The 14,494-nt window shown below is 38.2% G+C and overlaps 1 protein-coding gene across 2 annotated transcripts in view; it reads right to left on the bottom strand.

The window, feature by feature from the left end:
• Nucleotides 1-14,494, bottom strand: part of fbn1 (fibrillin 1) — a 185,606-nt gene that overhangs the window by 45,699 nt on the left and 125,413 nt on the right. For both annotated transcript variants that reach the window (XM_049483384.1, XM_049483383.1), the window contains 9 exons: nt 12,175-12,243; nt 11,831-11,956; nt 7,387-7,509; nt 6,949-7,107; nt 6,761-6,832; nt 4,267-4,392; nt 4,036-4,158; nt 3,715-3,840; nt 2,065-2,184 (listed from right to left, as the gene is read on the bottom strand). In XM_049483384.1, coding sequence (XP_049339341.1) covers nt 2,065-2,184; nt 3,715-3,840; nt 4,036-4,158; nt 4,267-4,392; nt 6,761-6,832; nt 6,949-7,107; nt 7,387-7,509; nt 11,831-11,956; nt 12,175-12,243 — 1,044 coding nt within the window. The remainder of the gene's footprint in view (nt 1-2,064; nt 2,185-3,714; nt 3,841-4,035; nt 4,159-4,266; nt 4,393-6,760; nt 6,833-6,948; nt 7,108-7,386; nt 7,510-11,830; nt 11,957-12,174; nt 12,244-14,494) is intronic.

Raw genomic sequence — 14,494 nt, forward strand, 5'->3', positions numbered from 1 at the left:
TCCCACATTATATTATCAACCATTAACATTTTAATAATAGAACATTATAGACATTTTATAGCTTTTAGTAAAATGTGTTTTGGGGAGGAGGGTAGTGCACTATAGGACTCTGTGGAGAGTAAGCTTTTCTTCATGATGGCTTTATTTTTTCCCTTAAATTACTTTTACTTTTATACTTTAAGTACAAAAGTTTTAAACCAGTACTTTTATACTTTTACTTTAAGAGTAAAAAGCTTGAGTTGATTCTTCAACTACTAATGAAGTATTTTAAACCCTAATATCTATATTTCTACCTACAGAGTAATAAATATAAATACGTTTCACAGCTTCGACTTTAAAGAATTAAATAACTCTAAATTAAATAACTTGGGCATAGGTTAAGAACTGGGAATGGCCGGTCCACAGCAAATTGCTATAGAAAATAATTTAAAATCTTTTATTTTTTGTCTAATATATGAACTTTTCAGAACTCTGAAGGTTATAAAAGTGAAGTTTTGCTGTTTTTGAGATGCAGGGTGTGAGGACTACGATAAAATGATGTTTGCCCCACACAGCAAGACTCAGAACAACCTCTCTAAGGGGGTGAGTATGAACTTGGCTTTGCAGAACCAGGGACCTACTGGAGCATAGCCCAAAGAAAAACACACACACACACACACACACACACACACTACAGTCTGCTTCAGTTTCCCAGAAATATTTCAAAATCATCTGACCTGAATTTTTACTCTGCCAACTCCCTCACACTGCGTGTGTATGTCTCTATACACAGTGGTGTGTAAAAGTCGGATAAACGTTTATTTGTATAATTCCCAGTAAAATGACCATTTTTATGTTTATTGTTAAGAAAATGCTTCTGAGAAAACTAAATGAGAACAGGTGACATTAATATCAAATCAATTAGTTCATATATTATATATATATATTATATATATTATATATTTGGTGGAATAATCCTGGTTTTTAATCACAGTTATTTTCATGCATCTTGGCATAATGTTCTCCTCCACCAGTCTTACACACTGCTTTTGGATAACTTTATGCTGCTTTACTCCTGGTGCAAAAAATTGGTCAAATTAAAGAAACTCATAATTTTTAAGTGGCCTTTTTTGTCCAGAGCTGTACATCAACTCATTCATTTGTTCGTTTGATATTAATCTCATCTGTTCTATACAAATGTAGTTCAATAGGACTTCCTCATTTATTTAAAGATGACATGAACGATTTTCTGCACGTCAAGCAAAAGTAAATTAGATCCGAAATATAAAACACCACCTTCTGCATTACTTTAAACTTCTGCATTAAAAGCACTGTCCGGTTTTACAATGGGCACTTGATTTAGGTTTGGGCAGCGTTACTGTAATACCATATATCGTGGTATTGAAACACTCTAACAGTATCTTCGAAAGAGGACGGTATTTTATAAATATGACGTGTCTGATGTGCCATATTTCTGCATTGTCATTAATACATAGCTACAGGAAAGGCCCTCTGATTTTGAGTCATGTCATCTGCTGCTGTTGATCCACTGTGTTTTATTATCAAGTCTGAAGTCAGGGCAGTGTTTTTTTTTCTGGAAAATCTTACAGCACTTCATGCTTCTCTCTGCTACTGACAACTTTTATGGAGATGCAGATTTCATTTTCCAGCAGGACTTGGCACACTGCCCACACTGACAAAAGTACCAATTGGTCTGATATAATATTAAAATTTTCTGAAACACTTTTTTTTTTTTTATTGGCTGTAAGCCATAATTAATAATCGTCAATAAAAAAATAAACACTTAAAAAAGAGCTGTGTGTAATACATCTATATAATATATGAGTTTCACATTTTGAACTGAATTACTGAAATAAAGTAACTTTTCAATTATATTACAATTTTTTGAGATGCACTAGTACGTCACTGCAATTTTGTCTTTAATAAATCTGAAATGAAATCATTGTGATCTCTGCAGTACTAACACAGTACTGCATGTGTGTATGCTTGGTTGTGTTTGTTACTGATACAGCACCAGTGTGTGCAGCATCAGTGTGTGTGTGTGTGTGTGTGCAGGTGTGTTACCAATGCAGTCGATGTTATGGCTCAGTTGGAATCCGGGGTAGCACAAACAGCTGTAGGAGCCCACTGTGTTCTTACAGGTTCCATTACCACACGGCTGCTCCCTCTCACATTCATCTCGATCTAAACACACACACACACACACACACACACACACACACACACATAAAGAGGATACACATCATTACATGTGCACACACGAATACACATGCACAGCCTGAAGTGCACTGACACACAGAGAAATGACTCATTTGTTTTAAAAATTGTCCTTACGTCATTAAAGCACTTTAAAGACAAAGAAGAAAGGTTCACGTCCTTCTCGTGAGCTTATAACTCTTGGTTTAGTGATTTTGACACTATTGCTACATTTACACGGCTCTGCTGCGTCAACACACCCGTGCAATCGTTAATTCATCAAATTAATCTGTCCAGAGGCTCCAAGTAGTTAAGCGGACTGTTTTAGCGCTGGTACTATGATTAGGAGACCGCCGGTTCATGTTAAGGTTCTGTAACTAAAAGGGGAGCAGACGAGGAAAGCAGAGGAGACGGGAGGCGGACTTATACGCGGGTAAGAAAGACTTTAATAAATAACAAATAAACAAATATACAAACAGGGGAATAACGAATAAGTATATGTACATAAACAAACAGGGAAGACCAACAGAGAGCTAAGCTAAACAGATAATAACCAAACAGGGCTAGGGATATATACAGGGATAAATACGTAAATAATATACAAAATAAACAATGAAACAAACAGGAAATGAACGTGACTAGAAATACACAAAAGCGTGAAAATACAAATAACCAAGGAACGAGAAATAAGCTATAACGTAAACGTGGTGAGACAGACAACGCGGGAAGGTGCAAAGACAGACGGATGAACACGGACTTATGGGTACTATATATAGGAACATGAAACACTGAACACCTGGGGAAGGGGCGGAGCTACAAATTACACACACGTGACGGAAAAGTACTGGAGAAACACACTAGGAAACGGGGAAAACACAGGGAAACATTGCGAGGCCGTGACAGGTTCATGTTCATGTAGCTTGCCATTGGCTAGCACAGCATGATGCTGCCACCACCATGTTTCACAGTGGGGATGGTGTGTTCAAGGTGATGAGCAGTGTTACTTTTCCTCCACATATAGTGCTTTTTTTTCATCTGATCACAGCACCTTCTTCCACCTTGATCCTACATGGCTCATGGTAAAGTGCAAGCATCACTTCTTTCCTTCACATTTTTCCTTCAGCAATGGTTTTCTTCTTGCCACCAGAAGACCAGATTTGTGTGGTGGATGTCTTATAACTGTCCTGTATACAGATTCTCCCAGCTGTGCTGTGGATTTCTGCAGCTCCTCCAGAGTGATCATGGGCCTCTTGGCTGCTTCCTTCTTGGCCAGTGCTCTCCTTGCTTGATCTATCAGTTTGTGTCAACCATGGCCATGTCTTCCTAACCTCATCTCTGACCTGTTAGGGGAGTTCCTGGGTTTCTTCATGATGCTTTTTGTTCACTAGTGTTTCTCTAACAAATCACTGAGGCCTTCACAGAACAGGTGTTTATATTTATAATGAGACTGAATTACACACAGCTGGATTGTTTGCACTGAATTTTATTGATGAATACTCTAGTGTAGTGTTTTCTCACCGACACACATTGCTGGTGCAGTGGTGGTCTTGTATCCACTGGGGCAGAGGCATCGGTAGCTTCCCACCATATCAATACACTGCCCTGGGTTACACACGTTAGGATTCTCCACACACTCGTTACGATCTGCGGGAGGACATTAGTAAAATCATCAACTTGCAACAGCAAACGCAGAATCATTTACAATGGATACTGAATCATTCCTAGCAGAGCTGTTATTATTCATAGCATATACTGATATATTCACTGTGGAAACTAAATATTTAATAAGAATTACTTCAGATTAATAGCAATTATACATGTACACACACACACACTGACCCAAGCACTGTCCTGTGGGTGTAAAGCGATATCCTGGCTTGCAATCACAGCGGTAGCTTCCCGGCAGATTCAGACACACTGCGTTCTGCTGACACACAGGTCCATTCTGACATTCATCGATATCTACAGAGAAAAAAAAAGGATTACACACACACACAGCAATGTTATCACTCACCAATAACTACAGTGACACTGTAGACCAATCTCACACACAAACACATGAACACAAACCTTCACAGATGAGCAGTTTATCATTGTAGACAAATCCCATTGGACATTCGCATCGGAAGCTGCCGATCATGTTGATACACACACCGTTATCACACACTCCTGGGATCTCCCGGCACTCATCGATATCTGTCCAAACACACACAAACACACACACACACACACACACACACACACACACACACAAACACACACACACAATATTTGTTTACAATGGTGTGAACAAGTATTTGACCCTTTAGAATTTTTGTCATACTTTTTTAGATACCAATTTTTTAAGATTATCAAATAAACTCTACTACCAGAAAAAATAATCCAAGCAAATATAAAAATAACTTTTTAAATGATGACTTTATTTATTATAAGAAAAAAACAATCCAAACCAATCAAGCCCTTTGTAAAAAAAAAAAGTGCTTGCCCCCTTATAAATTAACTGTGATTAATTTCACAAGTATAATATCACCTGCAGAATCAAGAAATCACTTAAATACAACCTGTCTGGAAACATGAAGCAGAAAACAAGATCTCAAAAACAACACCTTATACCTCGATCTGAAGTCAATGATCATCTATCAGTCTGGAAAAGGTTACAAAGTCTTTGAGACTCCAGAGAACCACAGTAAGAGCTATTATTCACTAATGGAGAAAACATGAAAAACTGGTGAACCTTTCCAACAAAAAATCCTCCAAAAGTGCATGAACAACTCCAGGAGATCCCTAAAGAACCCAGAACAACATTTAAATAACTGCAGGTCTCACTCGCCTCAGTCTGTAGCTGATCCAATTCAGGAGTAGAGGTTAACACAGTAGCATTGTGGGGCTTACTCTTATTACTTACAGGAACCGTGGTCACGATTCGTGCTAAAGAACCCAGTATTCTTTGCTTCCTGCTGCGAACGAACATTCCTGGTTCCAGAACTCATTTTTTTGGTGGAAACATACAATCTAACACATTCAAAAGCTTGCTAAATTTTATCCAATCATAGACTGAAAAGAGTAACATATAGAAACTACTTAATTAATCTGAAGCAACAGTGTGCTCTCACTTTATTTAGAATAATTATTACAGTTAGTAGCTAAATATGACATACTGGCTGAGAACTACAATCCAGTAACTTTGCAGTGTCTCTGCTGACAGTATTTTACTGTTCATTTACAGTGAAATTCCTTACAGTGTATGGCTGGCTATAGACCGTTTCAGAGGAATATTCATGAGCGTAGGAAGTGACGTAGCTGTTCCTAGAACACTTCCGTTCAGCGGTAAACAGCGTTCCAAACAGTGGACGTAACTTTTTAATTTAACATGAATGCAAACTTCACCTAATCTGAGAGTCAGAAACATTGAAAATCAGGTCAAATTGTTCTTTAAACAAGTAAACTATAGAGGACCAAAATTACATAAGTATAAATAAACACACATATAAATGTATAAATATATAAATAAATAAATGAATAAATTAATTAATGTTAAAATGAATAAATATATAAATAAATGCACATATAAATGAACAAATAAATAAATAAATAAATACATGCACAAATAATTGTATAGGTAAATAAATAAATTAATAAATACATGTCTTATTTATATATTTATTTATTCATTTATATGTGCATTTATTTATGTCAACGTTTATTTATTTATTTATTTATTTATTTATTTATTTATTCATTTATTTATTTCAACATTTATTTATTTATACTTATGTCATTTTTGGTCCTCCATAGTAAACACGCCTGCTTTAGTTGCAGTTTCACTGTCCGCTCACAACTTCTCCCTCCTTCTTATCTATAAATCATGCAGAGTACGTGTTGGATAGAGTCTGACTTGCTCCAACCTCACCATACACTATAGTGATGCCTTCTCTACTATAGGAAACAAATATTCCCAACTTTTCCACTGAGAAACTAATTATATGCGTCCAAACTGCAGTACTTTCACTGCCTCTGTTTCAACGAGCTAGTGACACACATCTTGGTAGGTCACCTCTGGCAAGCGTTTTAAATCAGAGAAAAAACTTCCCTCTTAAAGAGGTTTGATCACTTTTTATTAACACTATAGCGTGTTTGCTCTGTGTTCGGGAGCGAAATATGCGCTCTCATTTTGACAGCTGGATATTTGAAAATAGCGCCACCGGAAGCGTGGAAGGAACAGACATGCGCAGCAGCTTTGTTATTGTTTTCCTCATTGAAACGGTCTGTATTTAACATTACCTAACTGGCAACTAAAGACCCTAAACATTTAAAGAACATATGGATATATTATAAAGACACAAAATCAGTATTATAATGTATTTATTTATGCAGAAATACTCTGTAATTCTCATTTATAGTTAACTTTTTTGCCATTAACTTACTGTAAACTTTACTAGAATGTTTTAAGAGTGTAGTTATATATTTTTAACAGGTAATATAGGCTATTTTAAAAAGAAAAATACCCTAAAAAACACTAAGCGGTGTTTATAAATGCTTGTGTGTTTGTGTGCATGTAATTTACCAATCACTTGTCCGGTGTAGATGTCGATGTAGTATCCTATCCTGTCACTGCCGCAAAGAATAGCAAACTCACCTAGAGCAGAGAACAGACACAGTGAGGGGAGTGCACTTATGAGCACATACTGCATGTACATGCGTTTACATCCGTGTGTGTGTGTGTGTGTGTGGGTGTGTGTGTGTGAGACTCACTGGTGCCGGATACAGGGCAGGGTTCACAGGGTTTGTTCCAGGCCCGGCCGATGTTGTAGGAGCAGCAGCACATCTTCTTCGTCATGTTAAACGTCAGCTCACCATCACAGGTAGCGTTATCAGAATAATAGTTCCTGTAGCACAGACTGCGACGCATATCTACACACACACACACACACACACACACACACACACACACACACAATTTATTCACATCACAAAAAGTTACAGAACACAAAGAAGCATTAGTAATAATGAATAATGTAGTCTATACATATGTAAGTACAGTAAAACAAAGTTAAGGAAACCTAAACACTTAATAAACTTATCAAAGATCTGAATTTATAGCTTATTAGCAGCATGTTTAGTAAAGAGCAATTTATCAATACGTACATAATCATATACTGTGGTGTGGTGTGTCTGTGTGTTCAGACTTACCCATACAGTTGTTTCCTCCATTCACCTGCATGTAGTCTGGTGGGCAAATGCAGGTGTAGTTTCCAATAGTGTTGTAGCACTGACCTGGTCCACAAATACCAGGCCTCTCACACTCATTCACATCTACACACACACACACACACACACACACACACACAAAAACAGTTTTAAAACCTCTGATTCACAGGACCTTGGTTTATGACAGAAAATTATATATATATATATATGATTTTTATATGATTTTGCACAGTTTTTGTTTTATGAGTAGCATCACAGCGCACCTCATGCTGATCGACATCACCCTAGGAGTGATGAGGGGAAAGAGCACCATCTAACCACCCCAGAGAGAGCAAGGCAAATTGTCCTCTCCCAGGACTCCGGCAGCTGATGGCAAGCTGCATGACTGGGATTCAAACCAGCATTCTTCCAATCATAGTGGCAGCACTTTAGACCGCTGGGCCACTTGGCAGCCCCCGCAATAGTCTTTACTTGTAGTAGGTTACTGTATATTATACCACAGTTAGTTCTGACCCTGCAATGTGATTGGTGGACAGTTTTTGCTTTTTATGAGTATACTCCACCGCATACAGGTTACCTAGCAATGACGCAGCACTTAAAAACCAAATACAATAATTAAATGCGATATCATTATACACAACTGGAAGCTGCTGGATCCCATAGAGGCACAGTGCAGAAATACTGTGTCTCCGATAGGCGGCGCAGGCAAAGACGTGGACCCACAAATAAATAAGCCCAGTGATTCGAAAATACGCATTATTACACACCTTATCAGCCACCAATATCAGGTTGTTATAAGAGCTGTTGTTACTAAAATAAAAGCTTAAGTGTATATATTTTCCACTAAATATCAGCTGAATATAAACTGGATTCTTGTAATTCCGCAGGTCTTGCCGCTGGGGGGCGCCGAATTAAACAAAACTTTAATTCTTTAAAAAAAAAATATATATATATATATATATATATTTATAAAAATTAAATGAGCGTTGTACTTTAATCTACACAGATTTCTCTCCTGGAAAACGTTTATTAGGGTGAGAAAAGCTCTTCCGTTTATTTACAGTAAGCTTTGATTTCCACAATTTTGACTGAAACTGAACAATGCAGCTCTTACAACAGTGCAGCTACAAACAGAGCAGCAATGGGACTAGTTTAACTGGTGGAGAACTTTTAACCAAACAGATCATATTTTCTCCTCCTCTTTAACTTAAAATCTTATAATAAACAGTGATAATGGAACTGTGGTACAATCTCAATAATACACTCGAGGTTCATGCTATAACATGTAATATTGGCACTGCTGTGCTGCAGTCATAGACACGAGGCCAATATTACATGTTCAAGCACTCCCTTTTGTGTATTATTGCTTAATTATTGAGTTTTTCCCTAAAGAAACATCTCTATTATTATCTCTTATTGTTTTAGACACTCTGCAGTACACTGTTGTCTCTGCACATGGAGAAAAGTACAAACAAGTCAGGCTCTCATTCTGGCTGCTTCACTCTGTAAAGTACTTTAATCCATGTTCTTAGTCCACTTTAACTTCGAATTTGTTTTAAAAACAGCATTTGTCATAATTTGAAAACATCCACACAAGCTGGAATCATTAAAATGAGCACCAAGTAAAACAGAGCAGCATGCAATGAAAACACCCTTCCACTACAAACCCTGAGGATGTTCTCCGTGAAGGAAATTGTGTTTATAGAGTGCAGAGTGAGTCAGAGGTGAGTGGTCAGTGATGTAATCTCTGAGGAGGACATGGTTTCAGAGTTTAATAAAATAACTGTTTGTCCTCGAACTGCAGGGAAGAGCATCTTTACTGTATACCTATGTAGGGGATACATTCAGAGCTGATTAAAACATCATTAAAAGTGTATTTTCAACCTACCTAGAGAACCTGTTCTAACTACACAGATCATAACTTTAATGCATAATCATATTTTTTATTTTTTTATTTTAGATTTTAGATATTTTACATATTGCTCCATTTATTATCCCTCACGTTAATAAACGTGTCACATACATCTCAGCTGGAGCCACTGTGTGCACCAAAAAAAGATAAAAACAAGAATAAAAGTGTGTTTTACCAGGGAGGATAGAGGAGAGGGTTATTATTAGAGGAGTGGGGGGAGGTGGGGAGGGGCTATGTAAAATGTGCTTGGTCCTCTTCTTTTCTCACTCTATACTTGCTCTCTGGGTGAAATAATATCTTCTCATGGATTCTCATATGCTGAGAATGCTGCTATACTCATGACACTCAACTAATCCTTTCTTTTCCTCCTTCAGACACTCAGGTTTCATCCCGCATCTCAGCTTGTCTCAGTGATGTCTCGTCGTGGATGAGATCGCATCATCTAAAACTCAACCCCAGAAAGACTGACCTTCTGTTTATCCCAGGAACTACAGGTCTTCACAACAATCTCTCCATCTCTTTTGAGACCTCTCTTTTGGTCACTCCATCGGCATTAGCACAAAGCCTTGGTGTAGTAAGGGATGACCAGTTATCGTTCTTGAGCCATGTTGCAAATCTGACGGTCACGCAGATTTCTCCTGTATAATATCTGAAGTATTCGACCGTTTCTGTCTCAGGAAACCACTCAGGTGCTTGTGCAGTCTCTCTCTCTTGTCATCTCAAGACTCGACTACTGCAACTCTCTACTGGCTGGTCTTCCACTGCGAGCCACCAAACCACTACAATTAATTCAGAATGCTGCAGCACGACTCGTCTTCAATCTTCCGAAGTTCAGTCATGTGACTCCTTTGCTGCGTTCCCTCCACTGGCTCCCTGTTGCCTCCCGCATCCGATTTAAAACCCTGACTCTGGCCTACAAGACAATAAACGGACCAGCTCCTTCATACTTGATGGCACTGATGGTCAAATCCAGATCTGCACCAAGAGCTCTTAGAGCTTCCAGTACGGCACAGCTCGGCTCGAACCACCATCCCTCAAAATAACCCACAGAAAACAGACATCCACACTCTTCTCTGAGCTGCACCAAGGTGGTGGAATGAACTTCCACTGTGTGTCAGAACAGCTCAGAGAGTCACTCGCGGTCTTCAAATGTCGACTGAAGGCACATCTTTTCAAAGAGTTCCTAATCTAATCCACAAAAAAAAGGTTCCTAGGGTTCTAAACATGATCAAGCTCCGAGTATCTCTTGATCATAGTCTACAAACTAGCTCTGGATATTTGAAGAAACATCGAAGCACTGTAGTAAGTCGCTCTGGATAAGGGCGTCTGCTAAATATCGTAAACGTAAAATAGGAGGGGTTTAATGGGTTTTGGAGTGGTGGGGTCGGGGGGGGGGGGGGTATAATTAATAAAAAAAAAAGTTGGAGAGGACGAGAGGGGAGTGAAGAATTGGGTTGGATCTAAGTGAGGAAGGAAGAAGGAGTGGGAAAAGAAAAATGAAAAAAAAAAGGAAGAAATTCTCAATTTGGGGCTGTACAAAAGCCCAGCTGTGATTTTGGTTTGTTATTGGTTTGCCATACTATTTGTCAGGTTTAGTCAGGCAGGTGGTTAGCCACCTATGTTAATCATTTAAAGACCCTCTAAAGACCCCTCAGCAAGGGGCATGGTGGAGCAGCAGCAGGCTGACTCTCAATTTAGACAATGTGTTGTGCGTGCATCTAATGGTGAGTTTATCCACTAGAAGTTTATTCATATTGATTCTAGTGTAATATTCTTTGTTATTTAGATGTACTAAGCATATTTCTGTTATTTGTGGTGTTTGCTACTAGATGTTAATCGATGCTAATCGCGATTAGCATGCTAATGCATTCTTTAACTTATTGTTAGCATCAGTACTGCTTGGTCATGCTAAGTTCAGGCTCATTTGTGTTCTGTATACATTATTTCACTATGCTAGCTATGTAAGACTAATTTATATGTGAATTGTGTGATAAGTTATGTGTACACTAAGTTGCTTTTGTAGCTTTTGCTAAGTTAAGCTTATTAAGAGATACTAGTCAATTCTTTTCCCATTCTTTATTTTTAGAACCACACATTACCACACATTACTACTAAGCTCATGCAATCTTAGCAGATGTTATTCAGCTATCTGATATATTCTAATCATTTGTGAATACTGTGTTGTGGGTGTGAAGAGTGAATAAATCTTTTTCTGAACAACTCAAATCGACTAGTGTTCTGACTGGACACTCTGCAGAGGTTGCCACTGGAAGAAAGAGAAACAGCATTATATAGTCACAATCTTTTTCAGGGGCTGGACCCCTTTGTTTGGTTTTGTACATTTGTTTTGTCTATTATCTTTGTGCTTTTATACTGGATATTGTCAACGCTCTTCTTTTCTCATTTATTGGATTTGTCTTGTTTCTCTACCTTCCGGTTTTACTATTGTCTTTTTTTGTCCTCTTTTCTGTATTGCTTCCTTAATAAAACCTATGTAAAAAAAGGGTGTTTTACCTTCACACACTCTGGTTTCCTTGTTGAGAGCAAAGCCTTTTGGACACTCGCACTGAAAACTCCCGAACGTATTAATGCAGTTCCCTCCCTGACACAATCCAGGGAGCTCCTGGCATTCGTTTATGTCTGAAAAAGAAGCGTAAGAGTATAGGAATATAAAGAAAACGTAAATTCTTAATATTTTGTATTTCACTGCATTTCTAGTAAAATGTTTACAGGACAATATCTAACATTTAATACTGAACTTACCTGAAGCTCAGTAAAATAAAACTTTTAACACAGTAAAACTACGGTACATCACTTTTACAACACTGAGCAAAAACCACACAAAGCTTTTGACCTACCCTCAAGTATAACAGTAATAGGATTGGGCCTGAATCCCTCTCCACCAGGACACAGAGACTTGTATTCAGCTGTGAGAGAAAACAAAAGAAATCATCACCATATTTTGGTCTTCAAACAGATGGTAAAATAGTTTGACATATAGAGTTGCAAGACAAAGTATGTGAAACCTTTGTGATTACTTGGATTTCTGAATAAATTGGTCATTAAATGTGTTCTAAAGTCACAACAATAGACAAACACAGTCTGCTTAAACTAATACCACACAAAACAATGATATGTTTGCATGTTTTTATTGAACACAACATGTTAACATTCACAGTGAGGGAGGAAAAAAGTATGTGAACCCCTAGACTAATGACTTTTCTAAGAGCTAATTGGAGGTAGGATGTGATGAGGTTGGATGTGTTGGTTAAAGCTGCCCTGCCCCTTAAAAAAAACTCACACCAGTTTTGAGTTTGCTGTTCTTAAGAAGCATTGCTTGATGTGAATCATGTCTCACACAAAAGATCAAGCTCACAGAAGACCTACGTTCAAGAAATGTTGACTTGCATGAAGCTGGAAAGAGTTAATTAAAGCATCTCTAAAAGTCTTGATGTTCATGTGTCCACGGTAAGACAGACGCTCTACAAATGGAGAAAGTTCAGCACTGTTGCTACTCTCTCTAGGTGTGGTAAAGTCCTGTAAAGATGACTGTAAGAGCACAGCGCAGAATGATCAATGAGGTGAGGAAGAATCCTAGAGTGTTAGCTGAAGACTTACAGAAATCTCTGGCACATGCTGACATTTTTTGACAAATCTACAATAAGAAAAACATTAAACAAGAATGGAGTTCATGGGAGGACACCACAGAGGAAGCCACTGCTGTCCAAACAAAAACATTGCTGCATGTTTGAAGTTTTCAAAAGAGCACCTGGATGTTCCACAGCAGTACTGGCTAAATATACTGTGAACAGGTGAAACTAAAATGGAGTTGTTTGGAAAGGAAAACACACAACGCTGTGTGTGGAGAAAAAGGGCACAGCACACCATCATCAAATCCTCATCCCAACTGTGAAACATGGTGGAGGGAGCATCATGGTTTGGGGCTGCTTGGCTGCATCAGGGTCTGGACGGATTGCCGTCATCAACGTAAAAAAAATATCATTCACAAGTTTACCAAGACATTTAGCAGGAAAACTTAAGACCATCAGTCCTCCAACTGAAGCTCAACAGAGGATGGATGATGCAACAGAACAACGACTCAAAACATAGAATTAAATCAACAACCGAACGACTTCAACAGAAGAAAATATATTATTACTCCTTCTGGAGAGTCCTGACCTCCTGAACCCAATGGAGATGCTGTGGTATCATGACCTCAAGAGAGAGATTCACACCAGATATCCCATAATATTATAGCTGAACTGAAACAGTTTAGTGAAGAGGAATGATCCAGAATTCCTCCTGACTGTTGTTCAGGTCTGATCTGCAGCTACAGGAAACGATTGGTTGAGGTTTTTGCTGCTCAAGGAGGATCAACCAGTTATTAAATCCAAAGATTCACATACTTTTTCCTCCCTCACTGTGAATGTTAACATGTTGTGTTCAATAAAACCACGCAAACATATAATTGTTTGCGTGGTATTATTTTAAGCAGACTGTGTTTGTCTATTGTTGTGACTTAGATGAAGATCAGAACACATTTAATGACCAATTTATGCAGAAATCCAAGTAATCCCAAAGAGTTTACATACTTTTTCTTGTAACTATAGACATGCAGGGGGTTTGATCATTATCGTGTTATCATGATATCAACAGTTGCAGTACTGATTTATAGACTTATGCAATAAGCAATGGACTCTAAGCCATTTCTGAATGTTTTCCTTGGTGCTGTGAGCATCCTGACCAATCACAGATGTTCCTGCATGTGTTTGAGTGAGTTGAGTCTTTAAGCACAGCTAGTGGTATTACAGAGTGTGTTTCTGTGGTTGAAATAGTTCTTTCTATTTTCTGGAAACTCTGATTATTTCTCAAAACTGTTCACCCTCCCATGTTAGGCGGTGTAATGTACTGGCAAACAAGCGACCTCCCAGGTACAAACGGAGGACGCTGTGGTTTATGATTCCTAAAATACCTAAAATATGAAGAAAGACACAATCTATCATTGTTTTATAGGCCAAGCTTTAATACTTCAGGTCTTGTCTTCCTATTTTGCTTGTTATGTTCACCTGTGATTTGTTTGTAACCCTGCACCGTATGATTGGTCTCAGGTGGTTATAGTTTTGTGTCTGGATTTATAAGCCCTGGGCTGCCAGTGTTTCATGGTAGGCATTGTTTCAG

This window comes from Astyanax mexicanus, chromosome 9 (assembly GCF_023375975.1).
Source record: "Astyanax mexicanus isolate ESR-SI-001 chromosome 9, AstMex3_surface, whole genome shotgun sequence".
Taxonomy (NCBI): Eukaryota; Metazoa; Chordata; class Actinopteri; order Characiformes; family Acestrorhamphidae; genus Astyanax; species Astyanax mexicanus.